Source organism: Eutrigla gurnardus, assembly GCF_963514095.1.
Source record: "Eutrigla gurnardus genome assembly, chromosome: 1".
Taxonomy (NCBI): Eukaryota; Metazoa; Chordata; class Actinopteri; order Perciformes; family Triglidae; genus Eutrigla; species Eutrigla gurnardus.
This window is the reverse complement of record NC_139915.1, coordinates 6,575,239-6,598,211: the sequence shown is the minus strand read 5'-3', so window position 1 is coordinate 6,598,211 and position 22,973 is coordinate 6,575,239. Positions and strand designations below refer to the sequence as shown.

The 22,973-nt window shown below is 42.6% G+C and overlaps 2 protein-coding genes across 2 annotated transcripts; both read right to left on the bottom strand.

Annotated features, from left to right (window-relative positions):
- Positions 1-192: 192 nt before the first annotated feature.
- LOC311013913 (enhancer of mRNA-decapping protein 3-like) lies at positions 193-18,641 on the bottom strand. Its single transcript, XM_084010215.1, has 7 exons — positions 18,557-18,641; positions 17,456-17,635; positions 16,708-16,901; positions 11,562-11,915; positions 3,653-3,806; positions 2,104-2,321; positions 193-1,709 (listed from the first exon to the last, which is right to left on the bottom strand). The coding sequence occupies exons 2-7, from the start codon at positions 17,617-17,619 to the stop codon at positions 1,375-1,377; spliced, it is 1,419 nt and encodes a 472-aa protein (XP_083866341.1). The 5' UTR covers positions 17,620-17,635; positions 18,557-18,641; the 3' UTR covers positions 193-1,374.
- A 158-nt stretch (positions 18,642-18,799) lies between these two features.
- LOC311017146 (cytochrome P450 1A1) lies at positions 18,800-22,531 on the bottom strand. The gene is made up of 7 exons (XM_084015319.1): positions 22,409-22,531; positions 21,078-21,964; positions 20,873-20,999; positions 20,694-20,783; positions 20,431-20,554; positions 20,087-20,173; positions 18,800-19,905 (listed from the first exon to the last, which is right to left on the bottom strand). Exons 2-7 carry the CDS (start codon positions 21,915-21,917, stop codon positions 19,608-19,610), a joined length of 1,566 nt encoding a protein of 521 aa, XP_083871445.1. The 5' UTR covers positions 21,918-21,964; positions 22,409-22,531; the 3' UTR covers positions 18,800-19,607.
- Between the last annotated feature and the right edge of the window lie 442 nt (positions 22,532-22,973).

Genomic DNA, 22,973 nt, shown 5'->3' with positions numbered 1-22,973 from the left:
AAATACCAAAGCAGGCTGGCAATTAAGTCAAAACTTAAAGTACAAGATATTTTCAAGGGTTGGCTACTGGTGGAAAAATGTGAGAAACAAACCTATTAGCACAAAATGTACTTTATTTTGTATTGCATCTTTTTCCTCCCCAAAGTGTAGAAGTTAAATGAGAAAAAAAGGAAATTATTTATAGCTACAGTTTTTTGACCTGAAGTCCTAGTTGATGTAGCTTTTTGACTTGGTTTAACTTGAAGTACGGTTGGAAAAAAGTTCATGATACAAGGATTTAGGACAAAGAGCTCTTGAAAAAAGCTATCAGCATTATTATATCATCTTATCTGCCAGTCTAAAAATACAGATTTCCTTTCACTTGTAGAGTTGACGTTTTGATGATCCGAGGTTTTAACTTAACATGACTACGGTGACCAAAAGAGTGGAAGTGGTTACTTCACTGAAGGTGACTGAATATGAGGTGTCATAATGGAAAATAATAATTAGGTTTCACTACACCTAACTCGCCATAATCCCCAAGGATTAACCTGGTCCAAGAGGTTTTTGGTCACTGGAATGTGTTCTTCAAAATCATGTCTAATCTGCAAGAATTCAGAAATTAATCCTCAGGAGTGCCAGCTACTACTTTTCATTTTCCAGTGTCGGTGGTTATAATCTCAAGAGACACCCAACAGTTCAAAGATAGTGCTATCAAATGTAATGTCAATGCAAATATAAAGTTTTTCCATTCATTGTTCCTGAGATGTTACCAAAAATAAATACAAATACTACAAATATAGATCATGTGAAATATACCCTTTTTCAGTGAAACATGCTACAACCATTACTAGACAAAACACACCCATTTGAGTGAATACAAAATTGCATTAAATTGAAAGACAACGGACTCATGGGCCAGATGAGTGGCAGGGTTGGCAGACCGCTTTAGGCCGAGCTGTGCACGGGGTCGCAGGGTCAGGACCAGCGCCGGCGTGCAATCTAAAGGAGGAAACAGGAACTGTGTTTCTGCTGCTCTGACTGGTCACAGGATCAGAGGTCAGAGATAGACTCGCATCGGTCAGCATTTTGTAAACATATTCACATCGTCACAGAGCCCTTATCAAAACACGCCAAAAGAACAGGAAACCTTTCCCTCTCAAAAACAAGAGGTGTCGCACGCAACATGCGGCAACCCCCGGGGAGTTTCCCGTGGGGTCGGGAGGAAAGACCCCCACCGTATGCTTTCAGACGTGTTGTACACACTTTGTAACAAATAGTCATATAGTTGCTCTTCAGATATTGCCACATACACAATGGCACCTTAGTGGAAAAAGCAGACCGTTCCCTCATATTGTCCCGTTTTAACCAAGTGCAATGTCAGTGGGTACTCTGCTACGCCGTGTGCAGAGGAATGACAAATTTACATCCAAAGGGTGAGTGGTAGCTGATTCCAACTTCCTGGAAAACCAGTTTAGGGATCCCAATGTCACAGAGGTAGACCCTGCTCTCCGTCTCGGCTAAAGGCAAAGGGAGGCCCAAAGAGAGGGTCCACTTCGCCTCGACAGTCTCATGCTGACTGCTGATCGCGGGGTCGATATTTAGGACCGGAGCCCGGTTCTGGTTGGCCCAGTCAGCGGCTGACTGGTACCAGGACTGCTCCCTCAGCAGTAGGTTCTCGTGGCAATCCAGGCAGTTGATGACCAGATCAACTGGGCTTGTTGGCAGGTCTAGAACAGAGGAAGAGGTGAAGAATGAGTCGGTCTGGTGAAAACAGTGGTTCAAACCATGAGAGAACGTATTTTTGGTGCATGGGATCTTGCTAATAACTGCCACCAGGCGACATGCTCCCTAACTGTCTTTAAACAACTGTCTATCTAAATTAATTTCAAATATGTGGAGCCATAGATGATCTTCAAAAATGGTTCAACGTGGCTCAAATGCTGCTGCTCCACTAGAGGGCAACATTTAGCTTCAATCTTCCAACAGCACTCCGAATCCCGTTTACATTTACCACCAGATGAGCCCGTACACTTACATACAGCCCAGCATGGTCCTTTCAATCAGCCTCACTACATCCCGACTCGGCAGGGATTTAATAATCGACATACTCTCTTGCTGTACCTTTGACGCTGGCCACTTGCTTGCTGCTGGTCCTGCTGTAGAGGTTGACCTCACTGGTGACCGACTCCTGCATCTTGACAAAATTGGGCAGGAACAGGATGACCTCCACTTCGTGGTTGGCCAAGTGTCTACCACAGCTGATGCCCTGGGCTCCCTGGATGTGTGGCCCACACAGAAGGACCACCGTGGGCCTCTGGTGGACATTTTTAGGGGTGAGTCTGGAGACATTCAAGAGATGGAGATTAATTAATTGCATAATTTGCACCATGCTGATTGTCTGATATTCAACCTGACCAACTCTCAATCCAGGACAACATGAGAAAGGTTGTTTAAAAGGTACCAGGGAGCCCTCTATCCTGCCAGTGTACAAAGGACATGCTGTTCTGAACCAGCATGCAATGTCAACTCGTACTGTGATACAGGTGGGACTATCGATCCGAGTTAGCTTTCTAAGTTAAAACATTGTCGTTTTCATTAAACAGTGGTGGAAGACGTGTTTTTATCAAAATAAAAAACTGTCCATTCATTGAAAATGGATCAGAGACATGAATTTGCAATTATACAGGTTAGGGAGGGAAAAATGGTCTAATAATGCTGCTATTTACAATAAACAAGCTGAAGTGGTGGCTATGTAGAACTTTATTGTCAATAGAAAAGCAGTTAGTTAGCTTACTAATGTTACGTCTATCTGCTGCATTTTGGAGCAAACATTCAACAAAAATATATGTATCTGTAACTAAAAAAAGTGCCTCTGTTGTGATTATGAACACATTTCAGAAACTTTCAAACTGTCCATCTCATTTATAGTCACAGGTTCAACATGTTCCAATTGTTTTTTTATTACTAGACAAACAAGTAGCCTAGTGATTTTGATTTAATGCTTCAGTATCTGTACAATAGGACTTGAATGACTTGTATAACAGGGGACAGGGAATAGTGGAACACTACTGTGGTGCCAGTGATTCTGGTGTTACACTTGATCTGAGCAGTAGGTCCCAGCATAAACTTGAGACACATAAGTATTACTGCTAAGTTGATAAAAGAATCGGAGACAATAAACCTGTTCGTAATACAAGCCTCTCTGGTTCTTTGATCTGAAATAGGACTAAATAGCTCATGAAGGTGAACAATATCAAACAGGGCTGCTTCAGTCTGTTAGGATGTTCCTGACCTGCCGTGTGACTGCTCACTGTAGTGCTTTCCTAAGAAAATAAACCCTGAGGGACCAGGGGTCAAGGTTAACACCATGCAACCTATGTAGAAACATGGCAGTAAAGATGATTGCCATGGAAACGGGAAAACATGACATGAAAACAAAACGTAGGACAGACCTGCTCTAAAGACTCTATAGCCACTCAGACAAGGATGTTTGGCACACTGTTGCACAATCCGTTTCTACTGAAATAAATCAGTGGCTCTATTTCTGCTGTACTTCACATCAGACGAGAAGTAATATACGTCAGGAAGTGTCTAACTTCACACTTTTGCACCCTTACCAGACGGTGGTGGGCTGCCCCATGACGCCAGAGCCAGGAGTGGCATTTCTTACCTGTTTGGGCCACCAAGCAGAGTGAGAGCCATCTGACTGGAACAAACGCCGATCGTCTCCACCCGCCGCTCAAGAGACAGGCCCCAGCGCTCTGCAGCTGCTAGCAGGCGCTTGTGAAGCTCATATGGAACGCTGGGAACCACCAGGCCTGAATCTGCAGAGAGAAAACACGCAATATGTGATGAACAAGCTCTATTTTTCATGTCTAATGTACTCTGGAACCTTATTTACTTTCAAAGTGCATGAGAAAAAATGAAGTGTGTACCACACAAAAATGGTTGTTTGCTCTCCAGCTTAATTATGATTGTGATGTAAATGTAATTGTTAGTTATTAGTATTGATATAGAGTGCAATCAGAATACTTCACAACTGTTATGTTTACTTACTTGACTAGAGAAACTGTTTTAACATGTTTAAGTACATTTACTCAATGACTGTACTTAAGTACAATGTTAAAAGTACTTCCACTCCAAGTTATTGCTACTCTATACTTCAACACCACGACATCTCAGAGAGAAATATGGTACTTTTTACTGCACTACATTAATCTGAAAGCTTTACAGATGCAGATTAATACAAGTAAATATAATAAAATAAATTATATATTATTGTAGATTGAACTACCAACAGTATATAAAGTAATTTAAATGAGCTCCACCTTTACCAGCTGCAACATTAAAGTGATGAACACATGTATTATGATATAATTAGATTATAATAGAATAGTATATATTAATCTGCACAATGAAAACTTTTACTTGAGACATATTTTGAATGTAGGCCTTTTTCCAGTAACAGCATTTTTACACTATTGCTGATGGATTCCACCACTCTGTGTTGACATTGGTTTATTAAATTACTGAAGGGTTTTCTTTCACTCACACCCTTTTCACACACAGTTCATGTGGTTTTAGTGCTCCTACACCTTGCTTCTCTACAGAAAGACCACCTGCACCTCTGCTGTTCCTCCTCACCGTGAGTCATTCAGCTGACCGTCACATCCCCCATCACACACATCTGGTTTACAGACCTGCATTTACTTTAACTGTTATGTTATGACCACTACTGCACTTTCACGCACATTATGTTTTGTTGTCAATCTTCACAAGTTTACATTTTAAATAATATTCGTGACTACACTCAAAACATTCGGTGTTTAAGCCACGGCAAAATTACCTGGTGACGCCACTGACCGAGTCAGATGGATGGCATGTTAATGTACAGGGTTGGTTATAATAAAACATGTTCCTGCTTCACGTTCCTGCCCAGATGAAGCGTCCTGAAGTTTAACAAAAAAGGCACAAAAAGCGAACTTCTCCAATAACAATAAAGTCTGTCATTAACATTCCTCCATTGCTATCAAAGCTCCATGCCAAAACCAGGCAACCCAACCTCGCATGGCTCATTGGTGAAGGCAGTCCATTGGTACTTAACTGTAAACATGATCTATGTAACATTTCTGATTTTACAACACAGTGAGACGCAGTAGTGGGAGACATTGTGCTAATAAATGCCACCAGGTATATTGGATGTATAACGAAGTCTTACATTTTAAAAAGTCAGTCTCGCTGAAATAGAGAAAGACAGAACAGCATATGTGAAATTCAGGGAAAGCGTAGGAAATCTAATCTAATTTCAGAAAACGATGAAGCATCCATTGAAATGGTATGACATGTACCATATTTCTAAATTAGACCCAGAACTGTAATACATCTTCATTAGTACTGTCATTTTTGCAATTTATCTTCATCAGTGCTTCTTGAAAAAGAGCAGCTGGAGGAGAAGTGAAACCCAGAAACCTGACCCCTAAGATAACGACAGACGGTGGTCTTCAGATAAACCCATAGGAAGCCGTTCCCCAGAGGAAAGCCCTTCCTCCTCCTCATGACCTGATCTTGTTCCCGTCACGGAAGATTCTCCATTGCTTCTCCTGTTTGTCACCGCTGTCTGTGGCAACAAAGGGAAGATTGGCAGCCTTTACAAAACATGACAAACATGAGGCGGCCAGAGTGAGAAGCCTACTCCCACCGGGCCCCGCGTTCACACGCACCATCACATGGTTTTTCTGACCAACCCACAACCCTTAGCTGTGAGATGGGGCCGCACTGGGCTGGACCCCCCACATCGGCTGCTGTCTCAGTCAAAACATGCAGCGGGTTGGCGTGACAAAAAGGGGACAAACATTATATATGTATATGTACGAACACCTGCACCTGTATCCCAACGGCTTGTGGTGAGAGATTGGGTGAACATGGGGGAGGCATGGCAGTAACTGGCCTAAACATTGGATTCAATTCACTTTCTTAGAATGAATTGTTGAGAGATCTACAAATGGCTATTAAACAAACAAATCCCAGACTGTAATTGTTAGTTATTTGCAGTTGTCGTTTCTGTATAAAACTGTAACATTTCATGGAATGTCCAGCCTTTTTCACATGGTCAAGTCTTTGATGAAGCACGTGTTAACACTTAATGAAAACACCATCAAAACTCTCAATATTGCAATGTCAAACACTTCAGTGCACCTATAACTCCAGCAATTGTCGGTTTTCCAGATGTTGCCTGAAGGAGGCATACATTTTAAATTAAGCATCACAAGCAGGAATATCAGAATCCAAATTTGCATTATTATATGTCTTTGAGTATTTATAATGGATTGATACATCTGTCGGCCAAAGAAGTACTATCGGTCCATTTATCCAAATTAAGACAATATTGCGGGCGTTCAGTTTCTGAAAGGCTTTGCCCGTAAGTCCACGACTTCCTTTTAGTTTATTTAAAAAGCAAGTAATGACATGACAACAGTAGGGGGGGAGCACCACAAGCCATAAAGTCCAATTATACTGGTGAGAAGGCAGACTGTTCGGCCGATATCTCCAAAACTAGGCAACTCTCACCCCAACAAACAATCTACATAAGTGGTACTACAGGTAAGAGGACACATTAAGTTTTGATTTTGGTGTGAACCGTCCCATCAACAGCTTTTACATAGCTTGTTTTTCACCTTCTTGTTAGTAACCATCTTCCTTTGAGAGAGAAAATCCCTTTGTTTTTATGACTTGTCACGTCACGTTCTATAACCTTGTCCAAAAAATTGCTCTCATTTGTGTAGTTTTTTAATGCCTGTATTAGAGAACTACAATTCAGCCTTTTATCACTGTACAAACTGTAGTGTGTGGAAACCTTTAAAGAGCCTTTGCTAATCCCGATCTGTCTACTACCCGTGGCACATCAGAAGGGTAATGAAAGCCAAGCTGGGGGAACTGCAAGGCTCAGGATCCCTTTGATAAATAAAGCTGCTGGAAGGCAGTTAAGTCCTTAATGGTCTCCTAAGGATCGCTGGCCTGGTAGCTGAGAACTTGGTGGCCTCATTGGTGTGCATGAATTTGCACCGACACACACACACACACTCACACAATTGTGTATAAACACAGAGGCTCATGCCGTGCCTGACTGAAATTCTTGCTTATCTTTAGGTTGGCCCTGCTCCCCTCCCACTATTCTTTCATTGATACCGCACAAAGACTGCTTATATGTTTCAGCGGGCAACAGAAATGCCTATCCTCGCAGGAGTGATAAGCACAGGAAAGTCAACTGCCTCTTGTCATGCAAACTGCTGCCTCGTGAGCCAACCCCAGAGGAAGTGGGAGTATGCACTCGCATGCGCCAATTGCGTTCCAACCATCCCACCAGGTGCACTTCTTAATAACTCTCTTGCTGAAGTTGCCGCAACCAAAAGTACCACCACTCCCCTGACATCCACACGCCATCTCCTCCTCCCTCGCACACATGAAGTGATTTATGCACAAATTCACACGCACACACACACCCACTCTCGATGTGGTGCAAAAAAAACTCAACTCATCAGTCAACTAGCTAAACCGGGTAGCCATGAGTATGCAGCAGCACTAAAATAAACTGAGCTGGAAGCAATCCTTCAAGCATGACAAGGGAACTGACGCGACCGAAAGCAATACACGCAGGCTGGATGCGCACCGTGTGTGACTAAGGCTTGTGCTGGGTTAGACGAGGCTGCTCCATTCCTCTCTATTGCACCGCAACAGTTGAACTATGTTGACCTGCACCCTGAGGAGGTAGCAAGATGGGGCACAGAAAACAAGCTCAATGCAGTCATTTGTGAGACTTCTTTTTTCCTTCCCATTTTAGTTATTTATTTATAGTGCCAACAACAATCAAACCAGGTAGCCTATTGTGTTTCTTCTTGTTAGATTTCAGCTCCACTGACATGAGCACAAGAGAAACTCCACAGTTTATCCATAGCAGACTGAAAACTTATTCCGGTCTGATTTCAGTTTGGCCATAAAAATAAAATATATTGATTAAAAAAAAGACTTTCACTTGCGGTTTCTAAATGTACCACATGAATCAGTTCAGCATATTTAATGAGGTTGATGTACTTGCATGATTCTTGCATTTTTTGGGTTGTATCCACATGGTTGAGCCACTTATTGTAAGTGTCTTTGGATAAAAGTGTCGGCTACATGTAATTTACAAAGTTGCAAACGGTGAAGCCCTATAGACAGGTGAGTAGGATCAAATCAAAGAATCTTGCTCATTTTTTATTTATCCATGAGTGTGCATCTCTGCGTCCATCCTCGGCTAATCTCACTTTTCTGCTATTCTACTATATTTTGGATGACCAGTTATGGCTGCATGGTTAAGGACCTCATGGTTGTGATGACTCACACTTTATCAAAAGACCTTTTACTACCTGTTTTATACTTCCATTGACTGTCTGCTGACTCCTCCCTCACTACTTTTAACTGCACCCTAGCTGGTAGGGCCCACTAGTGATAACATAGCTCATTGCATCACTGACCCCCCAGCTGCTACTCTGGATGCAGCCCTGTTTGGCTAACAGCCAACGGTTGGCACCAAATGAAACTACCAGTACGTTGCTGTACGTTGCCACAACTCAGCTGCTGTTATGTGTGCAGACAGCTTGGTGAGCTAATTTGCAAGATGGTCTGACGTGTCTTCTATGAGACGTCGAGCCAATCAGCCTGCATTCATTACCACTTGTTTGTGAGTTAGAATGAAGTGTGTTTTACGACGCCTAACAGGCCATTGGTGTCTAACCACAAAGTCAATGTGAACCTCATCAGCTGAGCCTAATAAACTGCCACGCTGCAACAGTAACCTGATGCACAAACAAGTTAAATCATCGTTTATTAACAGCTGCAGTAAGCAGCTAAACAGACAGTCTAGTGAGTCTCCACCACATCAATTCAATTAGCCGTGAGGTTGTCAGCTGTGTGTCTGCTGCGAGAATCTGTCAGGGTTTCCACCAAAGTATCACAGCCTGACGTAACGTATTAAATAAATTAGAGAGAGAGTGACGTGAGTATTAAGTCAGCAGTAACATTACAGCATGAATGTAGCAGAGCAATGTCTGTGTGTAACTTTTTATTTTTAATATTTATTTTAACTGTTTAACTCATATCACGGTTTAGTGGATAACTATTAACATCCCTACTGCCAACTCCGTTTGGATCAGGAAAAAACAGCATAATGTTGTATTTCTACAGTCAGATATTGAGGACTATCTGATGAAAATTAAAACATGTTTTCAAGGTTATTGTTAAATCATCATGAAGGTCTACTGATCTAATGTCAAAACTGCAGCTTGAAACTTAAAATGCACCATGTTTGCCTTCTCTTTGCATGACAGCATGACGTTTCAAGAGGAGATCATGACACACACACAGGAGGATCACATCCATCCCAAGGCCACTGGGTCAGATGGGTTAAAATAGTTTGTGATGACACTCATTTCTTTTGCATCCTGCTTTCTCCAAAGTGAAGGAGCACGCACAAATAAATCAAAAGTAGGAAAATCAGCCAGACAGTTGGCTTGGATGCAAATTGTGTTGCGGCCTGGCTTGTTTGCGCTGAGGAGGTTTCACTGCACAGCTGGAGTCAATCACAACACAGGAAAAGCAAGACAATAGCAGAACTAAACTTACACACACTGCGACCTTTACAGTTAACAATAGTCTATAGAAGCAGGCCCGCCAAACACCCATAGTGCACTATAGCAACCTTTAGAATACAGGCGGGAACGTTGTTTTCATTTTCTTATTTCATATTGTTGATTTATCTGTTTACTGGCAAAGATTCCGGGACAAGAGCACTGCGGTTTGTTCCTGCTTCAGAGGTGCTGTTTATGTAAGCCTGTACGGCGGCACGCTAATTACAGAGTGCAGAGGATGGGGATTATGATGACAGCCCTGGGAAGCAGATCTGCCTGCATGGTAAGAAAAGGAGGCTCTGCTCAGCAGCTGTCTGCTGATGTGCTGAACGGTAGACAGCTGCTCCCCGCTGAGCTGCTCGGTGTCACCACAATCTGATCGACAGTCTGGGATACGCAGCCTTATTCCAGGTATAGTAGTCCCGTTATTTTATAGGGGAGATACTGCATGACCGCTGATCAGAGAGAGAGAGATTTCAACCAGAAAGAATCTACATCAGCCCCACAAACCACCTCGTCATGGGACCAGACAAAAAGGTGGAGTTTGGTGCCCATTAGTTGTAGTACAACACCTACTCATACACCATACGACTCAGTCCTTTCTCCAATTACCCACAGGGTGACGCCAAGGCCTGTGTCAGCATGCCGTTCACTTAACTTACGTCAGTTATGTAACACTCTGGTTCCTAGAGCGGGCTGAAGTGTGAAAAAGGAAGGATTTATCATCTCTGTGAAGGGTGAGGGAATAAACAGTAACCAGGAGGATATGATTGCAGTCTGGCTGCCCCACGGTGATCTTTCATTGGCCAATGCATCCACTGAGACATGCCGTTTTTCCTCATCGCATTCAATAGAATGAGACAGTACAGCACATTCCTCAGTGAGAGCTTCCCAGTATTGTCCGCAGAATCGAGTGTAAAAAAAAATAGTTTTGACAAGAGCTGTAACTGCTTTCAAAACAGTGTTTGGTCAAAGATTAAACACAGTAGAAAAAAAAACCTAGTCCTTCCAAAACAAATACTGCGGTCAAATACTGACATGCTCACTGCAAAAATAGCCCAAAAAGTGTATTAGTGGAGTTGTGAAATGATTCTATTTCTTTCCTCATATCATATATACAAAAGTTCATATGACAGACTCACGTCAGTGCACTCTGGTTTTAAACACAAGCATTGTGACTGAAATTCTGCCCTCATCATTCCTTTTTTAAGCCGCGTACGTTTCTAAAACATAAGGAAAATTTATTTTTCAAAAAGTCAAGAAGTCAAAAAGTGCTTCATTTGAGTCATGTTTTGACCCGGTGCTTATTTGCAGCAGGTGGGCGGTGTATGTGGGACTGCATTCAAAATATACTTCAGTCTTCAGTCTTGTTGGCAGTAAAGAAGGAACATGTCAGCCACTTGCAGAGGCTCAGCCATGTGTTTTTAGTTTCTCAACAACATTGAAGGTTTTAAGCCCAGAGGAAGAAGCTATATCAAGTTACACAGAGAACACTTTGGTTGTTTCATAGCCTTACTTTTTACTTTTATTGTTATTTTTTATTACTGTTATTTGTATTGCTATTATTATTGTTGTTTTTATTATTGTGTTATAGCATTATTGTTTTTAATGTAATTGTTGTAATTGTTATTATTGCTCTCATTTATGTTGCTGCCATTGTTATGTTATATAATTGTTATTATTGTTATTTATTAATATTATATTTTACAGACTAGCAGCTACAGTATTGATGAGCTGATAGCTAGTTGCTCTAAATCCGGATTCAACAACTGTGTCTGCAATAGTTTCAATATTTGTTGAAATGTTTGTTGCTACCATGTTGAGTCATAGAGTGTAGCAGGAGAGGCCATAAACAACGCTCTAAGTCCTACACACGTGTGAGTGTCTCCCTGTGTGCTGTATGCGTCTTGTTCTCACCGGTACAGTACTCTCTGCCCCCATGCTGGGGCACCGTTATCTGTCGGTATATGACGGGCTTCACCTCCAGAATATTCTCATCATGGCGATAGGACAGGGGCTTCTGTTCGCCCGTTGTGCCGTGATGCTGCGCCCTGTTGCTGTGGCTGACTGTCCCATCAATCTGGGAGAAGACGGCGGCTTTGTCGAACAGAGCCAGGTTTCCCTCAAAGTCAAAGTCTGCGCCCATGGTCTCATCGGTCCCGCCTCCGAAGCACTCGTCATCCTTTGACCTCAGCGGCCCTCCGTTCCTCACACTGTTTTTCTTTTGTATGGCCTGCGTTGCCCCTCTGCTGTTAGATGAACCTGCAGGGGCTGGAGAACACAGAGACACAAGATAGAAGCAAAAAGACATGAGAGGTTTTGTCATCAAGCAGACAAGCCTTTATGAGAGTCTTGTTTGTTTCATCTCTATCAAATCACCTGTGTTTCGTTTTGCTTCACCAAAAAAGAAAAAGAAAATAACTAAAGATCAAGGTTGCACTTCAGATATTATAGAAAGAGTGTTCTTTCTGAAGGGTTAAACCCTAAAACATAAGAAGCCATTTTGGCAACAGCTTATTTAAGTCCCCACATTTGGCATGTATAAGCAGCATTTTAACATGGAAAATGGTAATGTATTTGTAAGCAGATGAATGCATTTATTACCAACTATACCTCCTGTGAGGACCCATACGTGGCTTTGCTCTGGGACATCACAAGCCCATTTTGGCTTTTATCTCAAACCCAAAAAGCACAGATTACCCAGAAATCCTCCCATGTCTCGGCTGTGCTCACATCCTAATCGCCTCTGAAAGGAGGTACGAGCTGTCTAACTATACATCATCATGCTGTAAATGGTGTAATCCACACACAAAGAGTTCCTTTACTCAGCAGTTTCAAATTCAGGCGAGATGCTCGTAACTCGATTCATCTCGTGGAAGTCTGACTGCTACTTTTCTTACACTCTCTCGGTTACTTTACTACGGCAAGCTGAGAACAAACTGCAGACAGGCAAAATGGCCGACTCAGCGGCTTTCAATAAAGTTTACATACATGTATGCACAAACAAAAGAAACTAAATGAACAGAGAACAAAAAAAAAAAAAAAAAAAAAACTGGAAAAACCTGGCCTTCAACCCCAACCATGCAGAGCTCTCACGCTAACCGGGAGACAGAGAGGCACAGTCTCACGCTACTGTCACTGTGACAGCTAAGGTACTTTGGACTCTCTCACGCAAGACACTGGGAGGCTCAGTCATAGTACACCGGTACTGATAGGAAGCCATTAATCAACTATAAGCCAATTTGAGACCGGAATCAATAACACGATGCAGCCTTACAACCACCAGTACAGACAGGACAGATTTTGTGTACTAGTATTCATTAGTGATTTACTAATTAACTCCAAGTATGAGAAGAAAGCATAATCGAGAAGAGTGGTGGGTTAGCGTTCACCTGTGTGAACAGTGATAACAAGCTACCAGCCTTTTTTGGCACATGCCAACAATGTCTTTATTTGCAAGGAAGTGTTTTGTCATGCTATGAATCAAAATTCTGAATGAGCTGGGCAGACCTCCAAGTCAAACAGGCTAATGAATAACAAGTAGGGAGACAGACGGTGAACTGGATTTCAGTTTAGACAAACTTGCCACCACAAATTAGTACAGGTCCAGGGATATTTCAAAACTGAAATATGGGCTTTGGTGAAATTAGTGAGGGATCTCCTAACCGGTCCTTAAACATTTGATATTCAATGTCAATGACAGTCTGTTTACATTTTTCACAGCAGTTCCAGGGATGGGACATGAAATATGTAAACTGTTTGTCCTGAATAATCCTGTTTTGTTACCGTCAAAGTTATCAGAAGAAGTGTGCTTGTTGCCAGTTTGAATGCCTGAACCAGCTGGGAAAATCTGAATCTGTAACGTTCGCTGCCTCAGTAACTACAGCTGATGTGCCTGCGAGCACGTAACACACTGGAACACACGGGAGTTGCTGTGTGGTTAACAGTGGAAGTCCTTAATCATACTGGGAAGCTCTCAGTGTGAATTTAATAAAAAATGAATGCACAGCAAAACTTAAGCCAACTCATGGGGGGAAAAAGTAAGCTGTAAGTAAATTCACTCCATATACAGAAGTAGCATGGTGGTTATGGGAATGGTTTTCCAGTAACGGTCTGGAGGTCCTCTTCCAAAATGCCCTTTTAATGAGATCTGTTGGGGTCTGATTGGAATTCGACTCTGCATCATTCACAAAAGAAGTTTCTAAATTCCCATCCTACTCTCCCAGAAAGATACATAGCAGATATTCAGAAACCATTTCTGGAATCCGCAATCTTGTATAAGCAACGGCCCACCCTGCTTTCCCCTCTTTGTGGCCGGGGGGCTTCTTGGGAGCATGGCATTGCGTGTGAAAGGACCAGCCCTGCCCAAGCCACTCAGCACTTTGGCCCCATGCAATTTGGGGCATTAGCTCCCTGGCCACCATCCTGAGAGCTGGAGATTAAAATAAAAAACTCAAAAGGTAAACATTGCCTCCACAATTGATATCGCTTTTGCCTTCCGAGCACACTGGGACAACATGGCTTCCTGTTGGGGAGGGGGGTTTCCTGTGCTGAGCAGGAGTGAGAGAGGGAGAGAGAGAGAGAGAGAGGGGGAGAGAGAGAGAGAGAGAGGACAGGAGGGCACCGAGGCACGAAAGCCAGGCTTTGCATAACATTCTCTTTAGGAGCAGACACAGAGGGAGGGGGAATGTTTATTGATCTTAGTCACACACATATTGTAAAGAGGAACTTTGGTACAAGCCGTTAGCACGCTATGGGAATCTTAGGGGGGAGTCATAGCAAGACGGCGTTTGGTCCCATGCTCATGCTTCTGAATAGGAACAAGTGACACACAGGGAGTAACTAAGCCTTGTGGTCAGTGCAATATGAACACATTTCTTTTCATAACAGATTTTCTTTCCTCTGAAAAAGAAAGGACTGGCTTCCTTTTGTGCAAGCTTTGTCCACCACGCACAGGAAACGCGCCAAGGGCAGAGGTCATTTTTACAACCAGGCTAAAGAATATTACACAGTGTCTATTATAACCAATGCTATTGACCTCCGACTCCTCCATTGTTTGGTGATCCCAAGTGTGAAAGTGAACTGACTTTTAAGAGATTGTGGCGGAGGACAAAGCTGTCCAAGCAGACTTCCTGCTGACAAGAGGAAATGCTGTTTTATGGCTTTATCTAATCAGAATGTTGAGCAACACACTCTGGTGTTTACAGCTATATGTTCAGCTTGGGATGGGAGAATGCACATGTGAATTTCTGTATCAATGGTGACTGAGACATGTGACAACAGAACAGCCCTAACAAGCTCTCATATTTGGTAAATTATTTAGCTGATATTCATTCACATTTTGAATACAAAGGGTTTTCAATGATCTCAACAAGCAAAAAAAATGCTGTCAGAATCATAAAACTACAGCTAAACTGAATGTTTTATAAAATGCTATTTACAGCCAAAAAGCCAAACTGGGCAGGAGCAGGTTACAATGTATCCAAAAGCACCACATGCTACAGCACATTAACTTTGAAATTAGTGAGTCACTGTTACCAAGAAAGCTACAGCTGACTCACAACACATTCCCATATGACCAGAAAATCAGCCAGAGGAACAGTGGTCACAAGTCGACCCTTATCACTGATGACTGTAAGCGGGGGACAAGACAACTCCTTACTATCAGTAGAAACCACAACCATTACCACAAAGTACTGCTGCCGAGTTGAATCAACCCTTCAACGACACAGTCTAAGCTGAGCTCTACTATAAACAATAACATAAGCTTCTCAATGAAAGAATGTTTCGGCGTGGGCCACAACATTCCTAGAAGTCAAAAAAGTACATCCGACTGTCTTTTCAAAACCACTTTTCCTTAACCTCAATGGAAAGCATCATGAGGTCAAGGAAAGATGTGTTCATAAGGAGTTATGAAACGACGAGCACGGCTCAGAGAATCCGACTGCTTTTACACTAAGCTACGTCATTATAATAAAACGTTGGATGTTATGGACTGCTATGGTGAAACTACAATGTTGTGAAGATGGACTACAAGAAGTGCATCTTACATGTTGCCCTGCACATTCTTACAGTGTTATTTCCTGCAGGGTGTATAAACAGCTCCTTCAATGACAGTCTGATGTGAAGTGTGTGAAGCAGAGATACAGCAGGTCCTCCTTCCTACTGCATCACACTTCACGTCAACACTGCTGCCAATTGACGCGGACAAAAACTGACAATTCACTCGTGTGCAATATCAAGATTTCCTATGTGCAATAATGGGAATTCAACCATCCATCTACTAATTATATCTTCTATTTTTATGGTTTACCATTTAGTATGGGCCCATCTTCTTTGCATTTCTTCAAAAGAAACTAATGGTCTTGAGGCCAAGAGCCACTTTCATACCAACAGAAAAAGCCAGATAGCATAGAGAGGCGGACTGCTGTACTGTTCGTTGTGGTCTTTTCATTGGAGTAAAAATCAACAAAGAGCATTGTGACTTGGCGTGTGAAAAGTAATTTTGGACATCACATCAGAGTTGGGTAATATGTGACACTGCAAAGTATCACATTTCCTCCTGTCAACGAACAGTATCTATGTTCTGTTCCTCAGAACTGGAGCGCCACTTCCGCGGTAAATTCCCATCTTGTAATACATCTGACTGAATATGAAGAAATGCTGCTTCACGGTGAATAAGCATAATCTTTAAATAAACAGGGGCCTTCCTAAACTATGAAAAGGTGAGTCGTAATATTTTGCAACATTTGTAAAAAAAAAATAGCCTGTTGATCTTCTCGTATTCCATCGCACAATGACGCACTACTTGGACAGTGTTCACTTGTTTAGCACCTGCAGCGCAAACTTCCCCACTCATTAGAACACCAAATTGCATTAATTACACACAAGATGTCAAACAATTACATCCTGCTACCTCAAACTAAAGGCGCTACGTTGCCATGTGATGTTACCGAAGTATGTCCAATGAATGAGATTCTACACGGCCACTCATTAATAACCGTAATGTCAGTATTTTTCACTATCAAAGAAAGTTAAGTGTGAGGGCGACCCAGCTACCTACCTCTGCGTAGGATGGTGATCGGAGCGGCGTTGGAATGAGAGCTGCTGCTCGTCACCTGAGGGTGACTGACTCGGTTACTCTGATGGCGCGATGAAGGCATGAAGCTTGGTTCTGTGGCAGTTCCCTGACCAGAACTGGGCTTGTTCACTGTATCTTGGATATCTAGGAACTTCAACTCCTTGATATCCATGGCACTAGAACACAAACACTAATTACTAGAGCTCAAACAGCAAGACAATCAGACATGCACGCTATACCTCCACCAAGCTGCACAATCTTCTAAATGTGGTTAAATAGTATTTATAAAAGCACTGTCTTGTAATGATAAGGAACAGTTTTCCTATATCTGACAGGCATTTCACTTGTTGATCAGTGATTTCCACCAAATGTCATTTAGACCTTTTAAAAGGTTTTGACATTAAAACCCCCTTGGTGGTAATAAAAAATATATATAAATCTAATTCACAGCTGAATGGAAACATTTTTTATGGAAACTGTTTGGGGAGAATACATGAAAATGTACTTTTTTTTACATGCAATACCTTCCAACCTTCTGTGCAATACGGTTTTACCTTTGTACTATGTATTTCTATCATCTAATAGGCATAATGTGACCTTCTTTGACTATTTTTATATTCTTATTATTGAAAAAGTGTGTGCATATATGTGTGAACAATAAAGCCTTCAACATTGCTTAAAGCACATTGTGCATTTCTGTGAAAATGTGTCCATTCTTCTTCTTTCTTACCTGAAAGTGACCTCGGGGAGAGGACATCTGACCCCATTGTGATAGAGCTGTCTCAGTGAGATGGTCTGGCTTTTGTGGTCAACCGATGACACCTCTCCCTGATAAACTCCCAATGTCAGGCCACAGTTTATAGAAACCACACTACCCAACCAGTCTGCTGCCATTCTGTTCACTGCGATTCTATGGTTCAAAAGCATAAGAAAGAGAAGTCAATCTATAGCAGTGGTAACAATGACATGTACATCTCAGGCAGGGCGGTAGTTGCCATGATATTAGGGTGAGAGGAGTTTTAAAACATGCATTTTTTATAACCTAAATCAGTCAGACATACGTTAAGGATTCAATGTTTTTTTTAAAGCTCTTCTATTTGGTGTATTGTAAAAAGTGGGGGTGGTTTTGTGGGTTTATTGAACCTCAGTATTTCTGAAACCATCTGACTTCCCTGGTACAAAGCATTAAACCAAACTCCACTAAACAACCTGCAAGATTAGTGTCTTTAAACGTATCGTCAGATGTTGTATACCCAGAACACCCTAAATGAAGACAAATGTAAATCGATGTGATCTTCCGGTGTCGCCTAATCGATCCATTAACGTTACAGCAGCTGATCGTAATTAACTGGTCCACGCTGCTCATCCTGCAATGTGGCTAATCCGCGAGCTAACGTTACTTCCAACGGCGAGGAGAAGACTAAATGTAGATAACCCCAACTTTAATAAATAACTAATCATATTCGTATATTTATAGGATGAGCAGCACATTAAACGGTCTACATGTATGCTCCACTCTGTAACGTTAGCGAGCTTCGTGCACATTTTAGATAACAACCGTTCATTTAACCGTAAACTACGCTGAGGCAGAGTTAACTATTTAAAAAAAAAACAGCACCCATGTGAGGATAGTATTCAGAGAAATGTGTGGAAACAACATTAACTACACCGTACAACCAGTAAGCTGTGCTGGCTAGCCGAGCAGCTAGCATTAGCTTCGGCTCTGTTCGCTTTTTATCGGAGCGGACTGTTGTCAACGTGTGACGACTGCTTACTTAAGCAAACAAACTGCTCAACCCGAGTATAATCAGTCGATAACGGATAGATATACCTCGTCGATAAATCTGTAGCGAGGTGTCAAGGAAAGCCAAAGCGCCAGCTGTTGTTTGTGCAGTTTTCCGGCTTTATGCTTTACGTCACTTCCGTTACGTCCCACGTGGGTTTGTTGTGATTTCTCTTTTTTTTTTTCTTTCGCCCTGAGGTTTGAATGTGTTCACGCGAGAGCTCAGTTTTATGACTAGTGTTAGAAGGGGGAATTAATTTTCTATCAAATAAAGCACACACACACAAGAGCTACAAAGTGATCATTACAACAAGTTTTATTCATGTGGCTGATTAATAAAGGATGCTTCATTCACATGCCCTTACATACTGAAAACCACTGATACATTATCGATAGAATTACAAAATTGTATTGCCTGCTTATATATTCCAAAAAACACTGGAACTCTTTTGGTGTCCTGATATTTGTATAGATGCACAGCCAAAGTATTTCACACTAGGCAAATACAAATTACTTAATAAAATACAAAATAAATTGATATACACACAAAATCACATTTTGGGATACAAATATAGCTTCAGTGTCTTACATCCACATTATAGTGGAATCAAAATAATTAGCTTACATGTGTAAATGTATCATAAAATAATATCTGCTCAGTTCAGAGTCCCGTGTCACAGGAGGAAACAATCTGGGTTGCAGAGTAATGCCTACCCAGTAAAATATACTGTGTGTCCCAAAGTTGGATAAGGCAACTTCGTGTTTCACAACTTCTGAATGGGAGCAGTTTAGTTTACTCCGAAACACAGGAGAACCAGGTATCTCCTTATACTTCACAGAGAAGCACCAACCGCGTGCGGGAATATCTCTTAGACAATCAAAAACATGACAGAGACATGTTCAAACATAGACGTCTTTGACAACCTGCAACAAGCACATTTCACTCATCTGCTTCAATGCAATTAGTTCTGTAAATCAAATTTGGCATCCAGTGCCTTACAATCTGAGATATATGCTGTTATCCTGACTGTGACCCGTACAGTATTAGAGTCAACTCAACACCATCTATCGAGCCACACATTGTGCGTTATAAATAGCTTCACTGCTCATGCCTAGCTCGCATCGTGGCTCTCAGGTGGCAGCGTTTGTTCTTCATTGTGAGACCATATTCTGGGGTCATGTCCAGCGGTTCTCCGGGCATCGTGTGGAAGCGCAGCTTCTGGACAATTATTGCCAAGAAGAGGTAAACTTCATTCCGTGCAATGACCTCGCCAATGCAGCGCCGCTTTCCCATACCGAAGACCATCACCTTCTCCCCCTCCAGCTTGTTGATCTCGGTGCCGTCACTGCTCAGGAAGCGGTCGGGGTCAAAAGTGGACGGATCTTTCCACAGCTCACTGAAAAAGTGCAGAGAATGAAGAAATAAGATAAGCTGCTCTTCTTTTACAGCTCATCCTCAAGCAAGATCTTCCAGTGCTTTAACAGAGTTCTCTCTGCTGGCTGTGCAGGACAGCTCTGAGTGTCATCCATCTTCAACTGTTTGAACTAAGACTTGAAAATGCAACAAAGACAACTTACGGATCGTGGTTGACCTGCCACTGATTGATGAAGATGCAGGTGTCTTTGGGAATGAAGAAGCCATTCAGAGACGTGTCTTTTGTGGCGCTGAAAAAAGAAATGTGAGTCTGTGAGATAAGTTTATATCAGCTTCTGCCATTTTTTTAGTTGCTGTGTTGCTTCTGAGAAAAGTCATGTTATTAACATGCAATGTGCTACTGTAGTGCATCTAAAGGTGATCTCTGAAAGCTTTGTTGTAAGTTCTAACCTAAGCAAATCCAGTTGCCTACGACAACACTTTCAAACATTACCAGAATCTGGATGACTGAGAATCTTCACAAGCATCTAAAGGAGATGGAGCTCACCAGTGAGGGATAGTGAAGGGCAGGAATGAAGAATGGCGCAAGAGCTCAAGGATGAACGCCTCCAGAAAGGGTAATTTGTGTTTGTCAGAGAGAAGAGGGGAGCGATCCAGACCCACTTGTTCCTCTGGAAATAAAAAGATATCATTAGTTCAGGCTGAGGGTTGAGGTTGCAGTCTTTTGACCTCCATTTGAACTACTAATCAATGCAAGAAAGTCAATGGAACATCCGGGGGAAGTAGACTGTGTGACACAACTGTACTTACTCAGTTCTTGATAAATCCGTTCCTGTATTTCTGGGTAAGCCACCAAGTACATCACTGACCAAGACAGGGCGGTGGAGATGGTGTCAAACCCTAGAGAAGCATAACCTCTGTCAGGACGTCTTTTATTCATTTATTCACCTCGGATCAGATCATTCAACATGTGGAGAAATTCAACCTACCAGCTCCAAACAGGTCATTGACAATGCCTACAATCTTTTCATCAGACATCTGGACGTTGGAGTTCTCATCCAGCTTCCTGTCCTCGCAGTGATCAATGAGGGAGTCGGTGATGTCACGAATGTTGTCCTGAAAGAAGATTAAAAGGGGTTAGTCATTTCTCTTGTGGAAGAAGGGACTAAATAGACTGTTTAGTGTGCGACGTACCTTGTCGTAGGTGGTGTAGTGCTCGCTGACAATCTTCTGCACAAATGCGTTGAAGTTGGCGTTGATGCCCATGAATTTCTTCATTGTGGAGCTGGGCAGGAACTGAAGAGCAGGGATGAAGTCTGCGGGGTTACCGCTCCCCACCACCTGGCTGAACTCGTCACTGAGGTTCACCAAGCTCAACAGCTCCTGGTCGTTGTGGTTGTAGCGTCGGCCGAAGCACATTCCACAGATCACGTTGGCGACGGAGACGACAATGTGACGGAAGGGGTCGAAGCTGCCGTCTTCCTTCATGACGGTGTTGAGCTGTTTGATCAGATAATCTCCCTCTTTGCAGATGTGTTCCTCCAGCATGCAGGAGTACTCTGGGGTCGTGCCCTCCAGGGTGGAGAAGGAGCGCAGGGCGCTGTAGGCCAGCTTCCTGCGTGCACGCCACACGCCGGCCTGGTCGGTGCTAAAGGCCAGACTCTTACCGTCATTGATGAACCTGAAGCTGTACAGGTTGGGTCTGCCCGCAAACTCTTCCCCTTGCTTGATGAGAGCCTGTCGAATGGTTTCGCTGCCACTCAGCACGACCACAGGACGCATGCCGATCTGGATCTGGAAGACGGGGCCGTAGCGCTTTGCCATGGCGGACAGACTCAGGTGAGGTTTGCTGCCCACCTCCAGCACGTTCCCGATGATGGGCAGGGGCTTCGGCCCCGGCAGCCTGCGAAGCCCCTCGGGTATGTCAGTGTGGAAACATTTGAGGATCAGGTAGACCAGACACACCGTTGTCATGGCAATCAGACTCTCAGATACCGACACCGATCCAATGAATGGTAGTATCATTAGCACCATGATGACAACTCCTTTTCTCTTTTTTTTTCTCCTGGCTTCCGAACAACCTGGAAATTAAATAGGAGGGGCATTAAGAGTAGTGAAGGCAGGGAGGAGGGAAAGTGTTGTGCAACATGTTGACTACATGCACCATAAAGTTTCAAGTAACTGCAGACCGTCACACGACATGTGTTTGTTATTCATTGGACTCTATAAATTCACATGCTGCAAAACAACACAAAAATACACAAAAACACTTTTTTACAAGTGGCAATGTCATGCACCATGGTGGGCTATGTGGAGTTTATTACCACCACACTGTGACTCACAGAAAGCCCCATAAATACAACACAGAAGAATGAGCATAATACACGTTGCAACTGCAGAGACCAGCCTTTATTCTTATTAACAGCTATGCTCGCATAAACACTCAGCACTTTAGCGCTTCTCACTCTGACATTGTCTGCTCAGTTAGAAATCAGCCTGTCGTCATATGCACGCATTAAGCTTACCTTAGTGGAGCAGTGACGGAGCAACAGTGCTGCGATTCCAGAGAGATAGAAAATAAAATATAAAATCTCTTAGTAGAGTTAATGCCCGAGTTTACTCTCTTAATGCCCCTAAAACAGAGAATGGGCTCTTGCTTTATAGTGCGCTCCACAGCTTCATTGGCTGCTGTTCATGACGTAATCTCTCCCTCTCCCTCTCTCTGTTTGTCATGAATGAAGTTGAGTGCAGAGGAAAGGTGTGTGCGTGTGTGTGTGTGTGTGTGTGTGTGTGTGTGTGTGTGTGCGTGTGAGTGTGTGTGTGTGTGTGAGAGAGAGAGAGAGATAGTTTGAAACTTCATATAAATTAAGAAATCCTAGATTTCGCAGTTGCTGACATCTAGTTTGAAGCTGGCGGACTTTCTAAAAGCCCGATGCCTGATAAGCCCTATAAAACGTTACAGCCATCACACTCGTATAATTTCCACCACTATAAAACCTTTTTCCAATCTCTGATAACATTGCTTTTCATACATTTCACCTATACTTCTGCGGGTTGTTTGTAAAGGATTTTCAAATACAATCTTCTTCT

Excerpts from the sequence above, each read along its gene's own strand:
- LOC311013913 (XM_084010215.1), bottom strand. The coding sequence starts at position 17,619 with ATGGCAGCAGACTGGTTGGGTAGTGTGGTTTCTATAAACTGTGGCCTG. Across the intron at positions 16,902-17,455 it reads CTCCCCGAGGTCACTTTCAG|TGCCATGGATATCAAGGAGT; the intron begins GTAAGAAAGAAG and ends TTTGTGTTCTAG. Across the intron at positions 1,710-2,103 it reads GCAAGTGGCCAGCGTCAAAG|ACCTGCCAACAAGCCCAGTT; the intron begins GTACAGCAAGAG and ends CCTCTGTTCTAG.
- LOC311017146 (XM_084015319.1), bottom strand. The coding sequence starts at position 21,917 with ATGGTGCTAATGATACTACCATTCATTGGATCGGTGTCGGTATCTGAG. Across the intron at positions 20,174-20,430 it reads CCCTTCACTATCCCTCACTG|CGCCACAAAAGACACGTCTC; the intron begins GTGAGCTCCATC and ends TTCTTTTTTCAG. Across the intron at positions 19,906-20,086 it reads TGGCAGGTCAACCACGATCC|TGAGCTGTGGAAAGATCCGT; the intron begins GTAAGTTGTCTT and ends GCACTTTTTCAG.